At 35.8% G+C, this 18,818-nt stretch overlaps 1 protein-coding gene across 9 annotated transcripts in view; it reads right to left on the bottom strand.

Annotated features, from left to right (window-relative positions):
• PLEKHA5 (pleckstrin homology domain containing A5) overlaps window positions 1-18,818 on the bottom strand; it is a 253,380-nt gene that overhangs the window by 60,855 nt on the left and 173,707 nt on the right. For 5 of the 9 annotated variants that reach the window (XM_081310686.1, XM_081310687.1, XM_081310690.1 and 2 more), the window contains 2 exons: window positions 16,651-17,116; window positions 13,720-13,803 (listed from right to left, as the gene is read on the bottom strand). In XM_081310686.1, coding sequence (XP_081166812.1) covers window positions 13,720-13,803; window positions 16,651-17,116 — 550 coding nt within the window. Of the gene's footprint in view, window positions 1-9,957; window positions 10,012-13,719; window positions 13,804-16,650; window positions 17,117-18,818 lie in introns of all 9 variants that reach the window. The other 4 variants (XM_081310685.1, XM_081310688.1, XM_081310693.1 and 1 more) reach the window with 1 other exon arrangement.

The following is an 18,818-nucleotide window of genomic DNA, read 5'->3' as shown; positions in this document are numbered from 1 at the left end:
TTGTTCTGTACGTTGGCTATCTTCATAATTATATGTTTTGGAGTTGGTCTATTATGGTTTTGAATGTTTGGGGTCCTGTAGGCTTCCAGGATTTGGCAATCCGTTTCATCTTTCATCTCTGTGAAGTTTTCTAGAATTATTTCATTTAATATGCTGTCCATTCCTTTGGTTTGAGTCTCTGTGCCTTCTTCTATCCCGATGACCTTCAAATTTGGTTTTTTTATGACATCCCATATCTCTTGAATAGATTGCTCATGGGATTTAAGCATCTTTTCTGTGTTGACTATATTCTTTTCAAGTTGATAAACCTTGTCTTCGTTATCTGATGTTCTGACTTCTACTTGATCAAGTCTATTTGTAATATTCTCATTTGAGTTTTTAATTTGGTTTATATTTTCCTGCAATTCTAGGATTATTGTTTGATTTTTTTTTTAAGATCTCTATCTCCTGGTAGAGCTCGTTCTTTGCCATTTGAATTTGTTTGTTTAATTCATTTTCAAAACATACTTTTATTGCTTGGACTTGCTGTCTCATGTCTTCCCTAATATTCCTTTCCATTTGAGTTAGGTATGCCTTGAGTTCTTTCCCTATCCCCGCTTCTGATGTTTCTATGTCCTCCTGTAGAATTAAGTTGTCCTGCATTGTTTGTACTCCTTTTTTCCCTTGTTTTCTCATGTTGTCCATGTTACTTTCCAGCTCTATTTGATTGCCGTGTTTCTGCTCTCTTCTATAGATTTGTTTTGGTTCTGTATTACTCTGTTGTTTCTTCTTTGTATTGTTAAACTGTGCCTGCTAACGTGGATTCTGCTGGGAAGGAATTCCGACGGCCAAGCTCCAGTGACGTCAGTGCTCTGCTATGACAGGCCCCAGGCTCCTTGCTGGGGTGTCTTAATGGGGCTGTGTGTCTGGACTGTCTCTGTTTGGTTTCAGCTCCTGGTCGAGGCAGGTGGGCAGTCTCCAGCCACCCAGTATCTCAGGCAGTGGGCGGGTGATCGGTCGCCGGCAGGGGGGGTGGACTCCAGCTGCCCAGTCACGCGGGCAGTGGGTGAAATATCACCGGCGGGCCTGCGGTTTCTAGCCGCTCAGTCGGGAGGGCCTGGCCTCTAGTCCCCTGGTTTCTCCTGCGAGTCTTGGTTTCTCCTGCTAGACCAGATTTCCCGAGTGATGGCTCTCGGCAGTTCAAACTGTACTCTGGGCCTGCCGTTTGTTGGGTGTGGAGGGTGTCTATTGGGAACCCCCACACTCTATTGTTTTGTTTCCATTGTGGGGGATAGAACTGTACCGCTTCCTTCCCCCTTTGAAATCCCGCACTCAGCCCGGGGGTCAGTGCGGGCTCATCCGGCAGGATTCCACAGAATCGCAGCCACTTTTCTCCTTGCTTGCTAATTAATCGCTTCTTTTCGGTGCCCTGCCTTCTATAGCCGCGGGCAAGGCCGGGCGAATCAGTCAGCCCGGGTCTCCGGGGTCGCACAATTGCCTATTGGGATCTCCGGCACTCTATCGTTTTGGTTTTTTCTGCTTGCCCCTCCCCCAGCGCTGGCTAGACAGGTTTTGTTTTGGCTGCTGATGGGAGGGGGAGTTGAAGGTCAGGTGTCTCTAGTTTTCCCCTAGTCTTTATGCGGGCTCACTCTGACACTCCCTCTCCTGGAAAGCCTAGGAGAGATTTTATGCAAATTCCCCGATGTATGGGGGATGGGCTGAGTGACACAGACCTGTTTTATTGTTGCAGTCTGTCGGAGAGTGGCGGTGGATACTTCAGCTCTCCAAGATGGTGGCCGCTGATTGCCTTGGTGGAGTTTCCGTAGTGGGGGATAGGACTGTATCGCTTCCTTCCCCGTCTGAAATCCCGTACTCAGCCCGGGGGTCAGTGCGGGTTTGGCCGGTGGGGTTCCACCGAATCGCAGCCACTTTCCTCCCTGCTTGGTAATTAATCGCTTCTCTGCGGCGCCCCGCCTTCTGTGGCCACAGGGCAGGCCGCGGGAATCAGTCAGCCCGGGTCTCCGGGGTCGCACAATTGCCTCTATCTTTTGTTTTATCTATTTAACTACATTGCTGTGTATGGGAACCCATCAGATGCTTAGGTACAAACAACCTCCAATTGGTGGAGAGTTAGTCTCTTGGGGGAACCCTGGATCACGGGAGGACAAGAGCCATTGCAAATGTTTCCCTCTTCTATGGTTCATGTGAATAATTCTACAGTGTTATTGTTCATTTGTCAGTAAGTTTCAGTCCAGCAAAGCTGAAGTTGCCTACGGCAGTTGTTTCCTATTCAATTTTCTCTCCTGTATCACTTTCCAAAATAAGCCTCCTGTAAAACAAGCCCACTTCAAGAGGATCACAAGCTCTGCTTTCAAAGAGAAAACCTTGGGGGGGTGGTGGCGGTGATTAGAGATAAAGAATAACATAGTCATAACTAGTAAAATGATGAACAGATGAATTCTCAGTTGAGACACCACCAAGAAACAAGGAACTTCCTGGTTAGGGTTGAGATGGGTGAAAATAATAAAAAGGGAGAGATTAATTATAGATATGAAACAGGATAATCATGATAATAATATAAGCATTGGATAGGCCAATTTAAGAGATCAGAATACTGACACATATGTATTCTTTCTGCACTTTATTAAAAAAAAAAAACCTGGAGATCAAACCCAGGGCCTTGCATATGCTAGGCAAGTGCTCTACGACTGAGCCACAATTACATCCTTACATTTTAAATTCTAATCAATCTATCCAATGTCCAGTTAGACTTCTAAGAATTCTACCATTATGGCTGAGTATTGTGATTCATGCCTGTAATGCCAGTAACTTGGAGGCTGAGACAGGAAAATTTCAAGTTGAAAACTAGCTTTAGCAACTCTTTGAGACCTTCAGAAACTTAGCAAGACCCTGTCTCAAAATACAAATTTAAAAAGGGCTGCAGATATAGTTCAGTGGTGAAGCATCCTTGGGTTCAATCCCAGAACCCAAAACAAATAAACAAACAAAAACCAACCCTCAGCCCCTCCAAAATCCTGTCATTATGATGTCATTTCTTACATGTGAGACAATGTAAGAAAGTTAGGAAGTTAAATGATTTGGTTACGAGAGACTTAACACAATTAGTGCATTAATTCCAAAAGGGATTAATCGGGAAATGGGGATAGAGCTCAGTTGGTCGAGTGCTTGCCTAGAATGCACAAGGTCCTGGGTTCAATTCCCAGCACCACCAAAACAAACAAACAGAAAAATCCACAAGAACCCCCCCCCCCAAAAATAAAAGGGATTAACTGGGTAGTAACTATAGGCAGGAAGGATGTGGTTGGAGGAGGTGGGTCACTGGGGGAGTACCTTTGGGTTTATATTTTGTCCGTGGTGAGGGAGCATTCTCTTTCTGCTTTGTGGTGTGATGTTCAAAGCCGCTTTCCTCTACCACATTCTTCTGCCATATGTTCTGCCCCACCATGAGCCCTAAGGAATTTTCCTATGGACTGAAACCTCTGAAACCATGAACCCTCAAATAAACTTTTCCACCTCTAAAGTTGTTCTTGTCAGGTCTTTTGGTCATGGCAGCATAAAAGCTGACTAAAACATTAGTTCAAGATTTTTCTGAGTTTCATCCCTATCCCCTCTCAAATTCTGTGCTCAAATATGCTGAGGAAGGGAGAGAGAGAGAGAAAAAAAAAAAAAAAGGAAAAAGGAGTAGGTGTGGGGAGAAATACAAGACCATTTAGCAGTAGGGTATAAGAAAATGTAAATATTCTGTACTGTTATGGTTTGAATCTGGAACGCCCCCAAAGGCTCCTATGTTGAAGGCTTTGTCCCCAAAGCAGCAATGTTAAGAGGTAGGGATTTTGGGAAGTGACAGGATGAAGGCACTGATTTAATCAAAGGATTAATCTTGGTGGCATTAACATTTGATAGCATTATTGAGAGGTGGTGGAAACTGTAGACAGTAGGATCTAGCCAGAGGAAGTAGGTCACAGAGCAAATGCCCTGAAAGGGTATATCTTGTCTCTGATCCCTTCTTTGTCTTCTTCCTAACAGACACGAGGTCAGCAGCTTTCTTCTACCAAGCCCTTTTGCCATCATGTTCTGCCTCTCCTCTGGTCTACAGCAATGGAGCTAGTTGAATGGACTGAAACCTCTGAAACTGTGAGCCAAAATAAACCTTTCCTACTCTATATTGTTTTCCTTGGTTATTTTGCTTCAGTGTGACTAACACATGTACAATATAGCCAGTTTGGGATAGTAAGTTTTAAATAACATGCTTTCAACTTAATAATTTCCTTAGTTTGCTTTTTCTAAATACCTACTCATATCATCCAGAAACATTGTCTCTTGTAAAACTTAATCATCCCTAGAAATAGACGCTACAGTATTCCTGGGAATATTATAGAACATTGGATGAAGTTGCTGAAATGACATGAACAATGAATATTATCAAGAATCTTTTTAATAATCTTGTTAGCATTTCTTTCCTTACAGGGATATTGTCTTTCATGAATGCAAAGAATGAAAGCATTCTTGAATTTTATATTGAAAAGTTTCAGTGTCAATTATATGCATCCAGTAAATAGTTCCTATTTGCATTTTTCTTGGCAGAAGTATGTTTAAAAGTGATCAGAGGGGCTTCGGTTATGGCTCAGTGGTAGAGCACTCGCTCAGCACATGTGGGGCAGTGGGTTGAATTCTCAGCAGCACATTAAAAAAATAAAATAAAGATATTGTGTCCAATTAAAAAAAATTAAAATGTGTTCAGAGTTCTTGTCTGCATGAGTTTTTCCCCTAACAGAAAAGTTCACAGCGACTCATGACAGAATAGAAGACTTCATTCAAAGTAGCTAGTACTTTAGTAGAAAGTTCACAAAATAGTTGTTTTAAATGATTTTCTTACTTTCATCAAAAGCATTTATCCTTTTAAAACATGCATTATTAAAATATGACAGAATAATTTAGCTACTGACGTGTGTAAGTCTTAAAACATTATTTATAAAACAAAGAACACCTAAGTATGCATCAGTTGTACTATTTTTCATTGTACTATGGCAAAGTGATTTATCATGAAACTTCCTGATTTTCTACGACACCTTCTGTATATGTCCCTTCAGCTATCTGGTATTAAAGGGGAGGCTTGTTACTGAAGAGGTATATCATAATTTGGGGGGAATCAGTATATGTTTGGGTTACCCACAAGGCAGCAGCATGTTTACACAAGGCTTATGAAGCACTGCTGCATGTTTCTGGATCCTTCTATGTGTCTCTATCTACCTATTCTGTAAATATAGTTCCTAGCATCTCATCTTCTGTTATTATTGCCTACCTGGAAAGCTGGAGCAAGGTTTTAGGGAAAAGGAAAAAGAAACATCATCTAAATTTCCTCATTACTGCTCTTCAATCACTAATAGGAAGGAAAAAGGAAGAAGAAACAAATGAGTATAAAATAGAGCTAACAAATGAGCTAAAATAGAGGTGAGGAAAATTGACACAGGAACAGGAAAATAGTTTTCTATTCCAACTAATACTGATCAAAAAGCTCTAGTTTTTCCTCCATGAGAACTTGCCTAGTTCCTTTATTCAGCACTTGGTTTAGTTTCTATAACCCAGATTTCGTTAGACTTTGCTCAACTTAACCAGTACTGGTCCAGACTATGGTTGCCAAGAACTAGGAGCTGGGGGAAATCCAAATAAATGACAAGACTGAGAAACTTGAAGCCCCTACCAATGTTAAACCTGTTGAAGACATGTTTCTATGATCTAGGGGGAAAAAGTACATTTTTCGAGAGTTTTTTCTTCAGTGTAGCTAGGCTGTAAGATACTTTTAGTATGGTTTTCAAATACAGCCATTTTATCCTGGTTTGGGAATTTAACCATGAGGGATGATTTTTAAAATTTTTTTATGTAATACCAGGAGGATACAGGAGACAAAATAACAGTGTTTTCTTTCAGTATCTTAAAAATGAATATCATCAGATGGTTTATCTTATAATAAGCTCCTGCAGAAGCCTATTATTCCAGTTTCTAACAAATGACTTATATTTAGCTTTCTGGAACCTGTAGGGACTCCTAATCATAAACACTTGCTAAATTCATTTTGAATCTGTCCTATTCTAAGAGAGAAGAAAATATTAAAATGTTTCCTCCTTCCCATATAAAATAAACTCCATCAACTATGGCACTTTCAAAGAAATGCAAAAGGATATTTCATTCTTCAGGGGAGGAGACATCTTTATTTCTAACTTCCTAGCAAGTACAGAACCATATCAAGATTTTACTTGTGGCTTTCTTCCCTTTTCTACATTCTGTCAGGTAGGCATGAACATGGGAAAAATTGATAAATATTTGATCTGTTTAGTAGATGTATTTTTAGAAGAAGTTGGCAAGTTTCACTAATATTCAGTGACAATTAAGCTGAATGAGAAAACGTGTTACTGATATATTACGAATACTTCTTTTTTTTTTTTTTTTTTTTGGTACTGGGGATTGAACTCAAGGGCACTGAGCCACATCCCCAGCCCTACTCTGTATTTTATTTACAGATGGGTCTCACTGAGTTGCTTGCTGTTGATGAGGCTGGCTTTGAACTAGAGATCCTCCTGTCTTAGCATCTTGAGCTGCTAGGATTACAGGCGTGTGCCACTGTGCCCAGCAATGAACATAGCTATTCTTTTTGGTCTTTTTTTTTTTGATACCTGGGATTGAACTCAGGGGTGCTCAACTACTAAGCCACATCCTCAGTCCTTTCTATTTTGAGACAGGGTCTTGCTGAGTTGTTCATGGCCTCACTAAGTTACTTAGGCTGTCTTTGAACTTGTGATCCTCCTGCCTCCGTCTTCTGAGTCACTGGGATTACTGGTATGCACCACCATGCCCGGCAATTCATTCATTTTCTACCCAGAACCTGGACAGTGTACAGCTGAATTAAAATATACAGCTGAAATTACTGTATGTTCAAAGAGTTTTCTTTGAGGTTAAGCTATCTTAAAATTCACAGCAATGACAAACCTGGGCTAGTCTTAATAAATATATTTTAAATAACTTACTAACTGTGCTATAAGAATATAAACCTTGGGGCTGCGGTTGTGGCTCAGTGGTAGAGCGCTCGCCTAGCATGCGTGAGGCACTGGGTTCGATTCTCAGCATCACATAAATGTAAAATAATGGCATTGTGTCCACCTAAAACTAAAAAAAATTATAAACCTTAACAGTGCACTTCAAGATGAAGCAAAATAGGGGGCTGGAATTGTGGCTTAGTGGCAGAGCACTTGCCTCGTACCTGTGAGGCACTGGGTTCAATCCTTAGCACTACATAAAAATAAATAAAATGAAGCAAAATATAAGAAAATTCTACCATATAACTAGTATAGCTATTGTTATTTTTCAACTACTTTAATACATGACTTGTTCTCAAAGGTGGTGATAAAGAGAAGTCAAATTATACTGTTCAAGTGACAGGTACCAGAAATTAAAATTTTTGAATTTATATGGAAACCTGCACAATTCTGCATATAGCATTTCATTATTTGTTGTAAGCGTTCCAATAATATCAGAAGTGTATTTACCTCTGAAGCAATTCAGAGATTATTTTCTGGTTGTATTTTTCATATATAATATAGGGATTAAAATAATTTAAATCAATTAAAGTTTTTCCTTGGATGACTGTGGTATTTGACAAAAGGCAGGAGGAACACTGCATTTTATTGCCTTAAGTTATACTGATTTATTGGGGCAAGTACAATAAGTGCTGAAATTGATTAGTACACATTCATTGTTATATAGTATAACATATGAGCAGAGGCTTTTCCTGACTTTTGGATTTTAGAATTCACTTTTCTATTTGTGGTTATACAAAACTAATGAATCAGTTTATAAGTCCAGGCAACCAATAATGCCTACAAAAACAACAGACCTGGTAATTTAAAATAGATTACTGGCACGAACAAGATAAAGAGCTAGAAATGTTTGACCTGGGTTAACTTCAAAATGATCTACAATTACTTTTATAACTTAATTGCCATATTACTAATATTAAAAATACTATACTTCAAAAGTAAATAATTTCATTCTATTAAAAATTCAATTATTAGTATATAATTTTTTTGTTTATTTAAAGAAAGACTTTCTTTAGGTAACCTTAAGGTTACATACCTTTAGGCATGGCTGAGTTACTGGATAAAGGTGTCACCATGTTTTTTACTACTGTGTAATCATTAATCTTTGCTGATTGTTGAGAGAATAGAAAGGATCAATAACACATTGAAATTTTTAGAAGCTACCTGTAGAATCATTAGCATGGTGCAAAAGGGAAAGCTCAGCAAAGAGTGGAATAATGGGAATGTAAACCTTAACTGGTATCTGCATCATTTAGGTAAAGGGATAACACATTTGATATGGGAAAGGGGTACAGAAGTATCATAGCAAATGATGGTTTTTCCAATATATTTACTTGTTTTCCCCTCAAATTTTTTCAAGTTCTATGCCTCTGTAATTGCACCACTGATTTCACTGAGGTCAATAATAAACTGCATCAAACACTAAGTTTATTTATAGAGATTCCAAATAACTACAGATTCATATTTATACTATTGTTTTTTAAATGTAATTTTTGTAACATACCTCCTTTTCCCAGAAATATTTCTAGTTATAAATACAAAGGGATTTTAAAGAAAGTTTATTTCTCATGTTATTTCAGAAGCTTCCCAGAATTTTGAGGGAAGACCTATTTTCCTATTTATTAGCTAATATGTCTTTAATTAGACTGCTTTCAAAGTACATATATTCTGGCTAAATTTCAATAGCACCAATCCTATGATTGAAGATTTGAATTTGGATACATGAAATGCTGACTTCTAAAGTACTCTAATAGGCAAAATCTAATGATGAAAACATGCTGTGAAAATATATGTGAAGTTTTTATTAGGAAAAGTCAATCTTTTTTAATACCTTTATTTTATTTATTTATTTGTTTATGTGGTGCTGAGGATGGAACCCAGCGACTCACACATGCTAGGCGAGCACTCTATCACTGAGCCACAACCCTAGCTCATTGATTCCTTTTTAATAAATAAATGATTTAGCTATTTTAAAAGATTATTCTAATGTAAAATTCCTCTTAAAATGGAAGTAATTTATAAAGTTGTACAATATTGTTTTGTTTCAAAAAGGCAAATATAAATAGTAAGCATTTGTTTTCGAACATTTTCCACAGTAACCTTAGCCTCTTTATTTGACAAAATATTCAAATTGGGACTCTTTAAAACAGGTCTGATAAGTCTTAGCTTAATTTATATAAAGTGCATTCACTGGAAGAAATTGTGTTTAAAAATTTAATTTTTCACTTAAATATTAACTGAGCACTTCATAAACTAAAATCAGGGAGAGTCAGTCCTTGTTCATTGCTACTTTCTCTTGTGAAAGTACACCTTAACCAGGCATACTGCTGCCATCACTAAAGTAATTCTATGAATTGTTTTTAGGTCACTGTGAAGTGTGCTCTATCTACCTTGGCAAAGACCAAATACTGGGAGAAGATAAGAAAATAGGGAACAAGAACAGTCAACTAAAAATTATCTCCACTATTCTTAACTCCTTTGGAAATGCAAAGCACAACATACTCCTCCCTATGTTCCAACATGGGAATTCCATTAAGTGTCTGTTCCTTTAATTAGGTCATCTCTAGTTGGAGAAAAGCCACAATGAACAGGAATTTTTGTGGGACAAGAAGAAAGAAATATAAAGAATCCAGGGTCTCAATTTCAGGTGACTTAGCATTTGTATCCCCCCTTTACTTTCTACAACTGTCCTTTCTTTCTGTTTATTGTAATATTCCTGAATTTATCTGGTCAGGCTTTTCTTATTCTGTCATTTGTAACAAGTCACGCTTTATAGGTGACTGAAATATCTAAGTAGCCTCAAAAATTGTACTACTTTTAAGAAGTTCTAATAGATATTATAGTAAGAAAATTCTAAGACTCCCACCTGATGATCCAAATATATGGTGTTCCTTTGAAGATGATGGGAAAGAATTTCATTCTAGTAGGCACCAATCAAGGAAAAAGGAATAGAGAAAGAGGGTGCAGAATTCATAAAAAGGTCAATTTTGAAATAAGAAAACAGGTAGTTTACTGCAGTCTATTGTATCATGGTACACAACTTTCACACAATGTTCTTTTAAATGGTACAGATGACACATTAAAGTATTTTCAATTTCTATTTAGTTTTGTTAGAAATTAAGTAAGACAGATGTATCAACATTGAACTACTAAGCAGAAAAATTCTGTACATGGCTTTAGCAGACTGAATGTTTGAAGCTTTTACATGCTATTTCTTATCTGCAATATAGTATTCCTCTTGGAAGACGTTTGTTACATAACCAGAGGCTATTCAACCCTTTGAGAACTGTTTGTATGTGTTCATTTTTTAAAATCAAGAACAGAAACAATAATAGTTCTCTTAAAATTAATCTTTGACATTTAAAAGACAGTATTATTAAAACTAGAGTAAACTTTCAACTTATTACTTTATTGGAAATTATAAGACTTCTCAATGTTTTACCAGATATGAAAGTCACAGTATTCAGTAATTACCACTATTTTAAAATCTCTGTGCATTTCCCTACTCACAACTAAAGCTGATGGGTGTGTAGGTGGGTCAAATACATTCTTCCTGTATTTTCTTTCAATAATATTTAAATAAAGTTGAATTCTCAAAGGGTTAATAGGAGGCTGCAATATGGGCACTGCAGTAATGGTATAGACTCATGTTCAACACTAACAACACATTATATTGATTAATGAGTGGATCAAAATAAGTGATTATGGCAGATGACACAGACAAATAAATGTCTTCATAGCTGACCTTTGGGCTGTGGGCCTCAAGTTTTAGCTGCATGAGCTGTGCTAACGTATGCTCCCGGATACTACTCAGTTCAGCTTGCTGCCGTCTCAGCTTTATTAGCAGCAGCGTAAGCTCCTCTGGCTGAAGGAGTACAATTTAAGAATCCAAACAGTGGAAAACAGATTAATTGTTGTCCTAAGTGACAGATATTAAACCAAGATTTCTTGGCAAGTTTCCTCTTATGGTTGACATCAAACATAGTGCCTAGGCACTATGATGATAGGTCCTACATAAATGCATAGATATCTAGAGAAATAGAAGGAATAGTGTTACTTTACAGCAAAACAACAGTATATTAAGGCATTTTCTCACAACGTATGAGAGAACATCTAAATGCTAAGTATAAAAAAAAGCACAATACCATTAATAAAGGGTTGTATACAAGAGTTATTAAAAGATTATTAAGATATTTATAAAAATTATACCTAAGATTTTCTAGCAATAGAACAATACCTGCATGTCCAACACACCATTTTAGAGAATAGAAGGCAAATAAAAAAAATTCAAATTAATTTAAAACTTGGATATATTTTCACAATATAAAACTCAGTACCTGGGTTTATTAATTACTTTCCAGTTATATTTTGTTATGTTACCATTAGTGCTTTCATAGCATTTAAAATACCAAAACAAGTATATATATATTTTGGTACCAGGGATTGAACTCAAGGGCACTTAATCACTGAGCCTCATCCCCAGCCCTATTTTTTTTATGTGTGTGTATATATCTATATCTATATATTTTTTTGAGACAGGGTCTCACTGAGTGGTTTAGCGCCTCGCTTTTGCTGAGGCTGGCTTTGAACTTGAGACCCTCCTGCCTCAGCCTCCTGAACCACTGGGATTATAGGCGTGTGCCACTGCGTCTGGCCCAAAACAAGTATATTTTTCAAAGATTAAAAAAAAAGTTTCCAAGGGCACATAACCACTTCTTTCATATTAGGGAAAGCACAGAGTCTTTTGCATTCCTGAATGGTTACTAAGAGCAACAGGAGAGTAAATTTCAATGGTAAATGAAATTCCTTAACATGCCATTCTATTTTTCTTTGTTAGAAATGCTGTAAAAGTATGGGCACTGGTGATCTCACAGGCCATTAAGTATTATTTGGTGCTTCTCTTAGCTTTGTTATGATTAAAAACAGCAGGTAGGAGAGAGGCAGTCTCTTCTAAAGTGCTACAATGCACTCCTATCCAGGCCAAAGGTATTTCCAAGATTGATTTGCATTGTTTACATCACAGCATTACATTAGCTCTTTTCTGTTCTGTTAATTTGTGGTTGCTCTATATTTTCTATATAATCCTTTTTTAGAGACAGAAAGTATTTAACTGTTATTTGGAAGTACATTAAATATTACTGCCTTCAAATGGTAAGTGTCAATAGAAGTAAACTACAACTCCTACTGGATTCTTTAGATAAAACTGGGCACCCCAGAGAGGCAAGACAATAGTTTTTATGGTATTAAGTTGTCAAAAACAATATGAAAAAATAAAAAGTCAACAAATGTGTAGTTTCTGTGAATTGAAGAAACTATGTTAAGTGAAAAAGAATAGCTCAATTTATTTTAAAGCCAGCAACATCTTATAATCTCATGATTCTGAGACAGTTCTTGCCTCATGATCATCAGGCCAAGATCTTGAAATCCTGTCAGGGAGATAGTGGGTTGGAAGGAGGGATGCACAGATTCTAAAACCCAGAGTGATACTTGACAGGAATACTTAAACAAGAAATTTTGAACCTCTCATTTATTATTTGTGAAACTAAAAAGATGAGAACATTTTCAAAATGATAACATATCCCAATAAGTTTGCTATATAATTAAATTGAGGTCAAATAAAAAGGCATATTTGATTGGGAAAAAAGTAGGAGAGGTGGTTTATATCCACTAGAGGGAGCAAGGCAGGAAAGAAAATATATGCTGTTTATCCTTTATTTTATGATTTATGTCTGTTTCTTTGTCAGATAATCTAATATTTATAAATACCAACATTTAAAAGTTTTTGGGTTTAACCAAAAAATATTTATATTCTTTAATAAATAAACTGCAGGTAGTTTAAATCCAGGAATGATTTCCTTATATTTAAACATACAAAAGGTGAAATAAGGCAATATGTATAAAAACATAAAATGAATTTGTTTTGATTACTGTAGGAAGAGACTAATAAACAACCATTTAGGCACTAAAATCATATCTTCATAGAAATTAAGATGATCTAATAAGACAGTTTCCCTGATAAAAGAATGCTAATTAAATGAACTGAAGTGATTAAAAAAAATCTTTTCTCTTTGAAGAACAGTAATGCTGTGGTAATAAAAACCCTTCCAAATCTGACTATAATACTGATAATAAAATGATAATAATAAATACTTGCTTTGACCTAGTATTCTTATAGTCTTTCTCTCTCTGTGTAAATTAGTTATTTTTGGCTCCCAAGTAGTTAACTTATACCAAAATTCATAGGAAAAATTTCTTAGTGGGTCTGTAGTTGACTACAAATGGTTGCTTAATGGATCTGTTCCACTAATGATTACTCCAACTTCTGTTCTGAGGATAAGGAAATTAACAAATCAAAGAAACCCATCTATGTTATCCAATAAATTTTAAAATATCATCTTTTATTTAGGCTGTCAGACATTAAAGGAAAGGAGTCCATTAACATACTGAAATGATTACATAATTCCAAATTCCTCTGATGTGGAATCTCTTCCACAAAAGCAGTAATGGTTTTTCTTTGGGAGATATCTCTGAAAATTTAAAACTTAAAAACTATGTCAGATATGTGCCTTCCTGAGTAGCATATACAATAAATAAAACATAATATGGTAAATAAAGATATCACACTCACCGTTTTGCCTTGGAGGCTCTGGGGACTAACAGACTGTAAAGTTAGACCAGCTGGCATTGATCTTCTGTCAGGCACATAGACATGCTAGGAAAATAAAGGTACAAATGATTCTGTGGTGAAGCTTTTTTTGATGAATATCACTGATGAGAAACTTTAATTTATATTATGAAATATCAATTAAAAATTGCTATTAGTGCTTGTGAAGGAAGATACTAACATTTCTTGTTTCACTAAAATACAGATGCTGATGAACAGAGTGCATCTATGTAGTCTGATTCAGCAATTAAACTCTTTGATCTGGGGACCCCTTTATATTCTTAAGAATATATATACAGTTTTGCAAATCCAATGTCTGGCTGGAATCTCATATTTGCTTCTGTATTCATATTTGCAGCCTGTTGTAAAAATATCTTAGTGAAAGCATGTGAAAAAAATCTGCCCTGGATCCATGCAGTTGGAAAAGGGAGAACTTTAATAGTTTTTACTTTAATAATTGTAGATATTCATCTTTTCCACTATTAAAGCTAAAAAAAAGTGACACTTTACTCAAATTTTTAAAGTTCAGTTGCAGAGTGGTATCTAAATCCATATCAATGAAGTTTTGAAAACCATTGGTCTATTTGCACTTTAACTTTCACCCAAGCATGATCTGGTAATATGAAACAGCAGTCATCTGGAAAATATTGGTTCAGTGAGCTATACAATGTTTCCAACATTGACACATTTCTGAATTACACATTTATTAATATCACCATCAATCTTTAAGCTTTGGGAAGATATTAAGCTCAGAGTGGCAGATACACAAAATTCTATGATTTTTTCTTAAATACTCAAATATTTTCATCAGGGACAAATACTGTCAGTTGTTTTCTTTGAAATAACAGGCTTACATTTCACTTTAAATGTATATGTCAAATACCAATCTGAATAATCATACCTGTCTTTTGTTCAAATAAAAATGGTGTTCTACAAAAAAGGAGCTAGCTTAGCTTGCAACTCAAATAATGTCATGGTATGCAACAGAAATGGTTTATGCGTATTCCCATTTCATCACATGTAGCATTAAAATGATATGTAGTGACAGGTTAATTAAGATTCCATAAGATAGTTTCTCACTATTTCATCAACGGGAATCTTAACTTGCTATTTTATTTTTTATTCCAAGTGTGTAGCAATGAAGCACACTACCACGACCATCAGTATAGTTTGGGGACACAATCTTGATTTACTGTTTCGCTATTAGTGCAAATGGTAATATAATGAATAATGCCTTACTACTATAAAGATAGTTTTGAGTTTATACACTTCCTGGAAGGGCTGTGGAGATGTTTAGGGACTCTGTCCTTCACGGTTCATGGACTACACTTTTGAGAAGTAGTGATGTACTCCAAGGAAGATGAAAAGGATAGTATCAAAGAAAAATTTGGCAATGTTGAACAAATTTATTAGAAGTTACAACAGTAGATACTCAGTTGTTCTGGGAACTGGACAGATAGTATATTTATTACTGAAACAAGTGATATATTTGGCCAAGAACATGAAACTACTGAAAATCAGGAGAGCATATAATTTAGCCACTTTAAATGCTTACATTAAACTGTATTAAATCAGATTTTTCTTGTATGTTGATACTATTTTTATCTATTATGATTTAGTCTTTGGATGTACAAAGTGCCAAAACAATAAAATTTGTTAAATGAGTTTAAAGTGAGGCTTTTAAAGGCAAACTTTAGGCTCCCTCTCACTGTTTTTTTGTGGTGCTAAGGACTGAACAAACCTCAGGGCCTCATGTACACTAGTTAAGCACTCTACCTTTGAACTATATTCCCATCCTTCAAGCTTTCTTCAAAATAAAATTCCTGATTGCTTTAGTAATTTCCAACAAATGTTTATGGAAATAGCAAGTAAATATTTTGTTCAATAATGTAACTGCAGTATTTGGCCTGTCTCAAGGAAAGAAGATACATTTTAAAATGGTGTAGGGTAAGAAATTTTTTAGGAATTAGAAGTAAAAGGACATTCTTTTTATTTTAGGATTGACATTAGGGAACTGAATTTATAATGGCTAACTCATTACAACATCTGCTTTGGCATTATTCAAAGATGATTGACACAAAGTACTAAATTAACTTCAAATAGGGGCTGTGGTTTTGGCTCGGTGGTAGAGCATTTCCCTAGCATGTGTGTAAGGCACTGGGTTCGATTCTTAGCACCACAAAAATAAATAAATAAAGGTATTGTGTCCATCTATAACTAAAAATATTAGTTTTCAACTAAAAATATTTAAAAAATTATCAAGTAATCCACTAAGCAACTAACTTAAGGTACAAATTAAAAATGATTTATGGGGCTGGGGATATAGTTCAATGGTACAGCACTTGCCTAGTATGTGCAAGGTCCTGGGTTTATTCCCCAGCACCACAAACAAACAAACAAAAAAACCAAACCATGATCTCTATCTGTATGTTAATTTTTAAAGGTGCATATTATTAAATATTGGTAGTCTCTAATGTTCAGTTAGGTATAAGGAGTTCTCAACATGCCATTCACCTGGTTAGAAGGTAAATCCTAGTAAAAAAACAGGACAAGCTAGATTCAAGACTGCAGGTATACCAGAAAAGGACAGGTATTTGGCTTGTCCCAAGGGAAGAAGAATTCCCAAGTGTGTAAAGAGTAAATAAAAATACACGTTGTCTTTAACATAGAGAGCTGATGAGATATGCTATCAGACAGAGAAGAATGCATAATGCTTGAAAGAATTGTTTCTATGGTATTAAGAGTTCTGAAGCATTGCCATCTTAGATTTTATAGACAAGAACAGTCTTTCTTTTCTCCCTAATTTCCTGCCTCTCACATTTTAAAGAGCATATTAGAAAGAAAACATAACATCTATTAAATAGTGAGTTAACACAATACTAGAACACATTTTACCTTAGGGTGATGACCCCTGTGTCTACGGTCTATTGTCACATCTCCTCTCTGAATTGGTGAAGATACTTCTGATCTATATGTTCGCTGAGGGGAGTAACCCTGGTAAACAGCTATTGAACCATGGGAAGGTGATGTGGGAATAGAGTGCATTGTTTGGTCAGAAATATTAACCATGGTTTTAGGACTGCTCAAAGAACTGTGTCGAGGAAGGGTGCTCTGCTTATTATAGAACTGACGCTGTTGCCATTCGTAGAGCTGCCACATAGTGTCATCTCTCATCGACCTCCGTTTCTCTTCTGCTCCAGCTCCTACTGTCTTGTCATGACTGGAAGGGGTCACACTGCAGATACTTTCAGGTCTGGTCTTGCTGTTTCTTGGGAGTGTTCTATAACCCTCAGGGTAGCGGGCCATAATCTGGGCTCTGTGGCTTGGCATATTTCTTGGTAAAGTTTGGTAAGAAATTACTCTAAAATAGAAAATAATTGAAACATAAAAATGAAGGAGAAAGTTGTTTACAAATTCCAAATTATAGTACATTTCTTTTTTTCTGATAAGTAAACTATTTAGTATATTTTTTAAAGACTCAAAATACTGGTCTGAGGATACAGCTTAGTGTTAGTGCACTAACACTGCCTAGCAGATGAAAGGCCCTGGGTTTGATCCACCAGTACCAGGAAACAAACAAACAAACAAACAAAAAGATTGATGAAATTCAATTTTAAATAAATAGCATTTATGTCTATAGCAACTACATAAAAGGACTACTACTTTCACAAAATTTACAGTTTGGCTTTAAAAAAAAAGAATATTTACTATACTTCATTTGAGAAATAAGAATGTTCAGAAACTACATTTTATTTATTTTTACATAAATAAACTCCCAGAACCTTATTTCTATACATCTCATCAGAAAAGCTGAATAGGATTTCTGTGTACAAATGTATTCAAATATGCAAGTTTTCAAGTTGTACCTATGAAGCATAAAAATAGGTAATGAATTATTCCATTACAAAGTAGTTGACTATTCTGTTGTAATTTTTCCTTTGGAATGCATGGCTGATTATGAAGTGCATTTGTGGCCTGAAGTAGTAACTCTTTATAACTTCCCTAACTTGAAAATTAGAAATGATTTTAGACTACAGATCAGAATTTCCTTATTTAAAGACAAAGCAAACTACAATCTTAAGAATTCTGCAATGTTTCCAACATAGTAATCAATATTCTACTTCAAGATGATATCAATATTTCGGGAGAGTTTTGCTTTAAAGTACTCTATAAACTAATGTACATTAAAAAGAAAATATAATTCCTTTAAAATGCAAATTCTTAGAATCAAATACCTAATTGCACATTACTAATAAACTCAGAATGTCATTTCAGTATTCAAAATGAAATAATTCCAATTAACCACTCATAAAATTTTGATGATGTTTGTCAAAATTATTTCTGTGCTAATCTCACGGTAGGTCAAATATATGAAATGAATTTTAAAGTTAACTAAAAATTCTACATGAAGTATATTGTTTCCCCAGTATTTTCAGAGACATGTAAGGTTAAAAATTCAGATTCTAGGTACAAACAGTCTTTATAATCACCAACCACAGAAAAAAATCTAAATTAAAAAAAATTAAATTATAGCTGGGTTTGGTGGCACATGCCTGTAACCTCAGAAGCTCAGGAGGCAAAGGTAGGAGGATCACGAGTTCAAAGGCAGCCTCAGCACAAAGTGAGGCACTAAGCAACTCAGTGAGACCCTGCCTCTAAATGAAATACAAAATAGGGCTGGGGATATGGCTCAGTGGTTGAGTGTCCCTGAGTTCAATCCCTCGTACCCCCATTTCCCACCCCAAAGTAAATTAAGAATGTCCATATTAGGGGCTAGGGATACGGCTCGGTGGTAGAGCACTTGCCTGGCATGCATGAGGCCCTAGGGTCATCCTCAGCACCACCAAAAAAACACAAACAACAAAGGTCCATATGCTACCATCTCCATGGGTATACGTTTATATCTTAATGTAAAAATCAATCTACTTTAATGAACTAATAAACATCATAGTGGGGTTGTTGGGACTCCATAAACCCAGGTTTCTTTATCACTTCTTTAAATGTTTACTTAATAAATGTCTCCTAATTATTATATTTTCACCATAGAATATACTTTGGAATTA

Source organism: Spermophilus citellus, assembly GCF_964194105.1.
Source record: "Spermophilus citellus genome assembly, chromosome: 10".
Classification (NCBI taxonomy): domain Eukaryota; kingdom Metazoa; phylum Chordata; class Mammalia; order Rodentia; family Sciuridae; genus Spermophilus; species Spermophilus citellus.
This window is presented reverse-complemented; position numbering and strand designations above follow the sequence as displayed.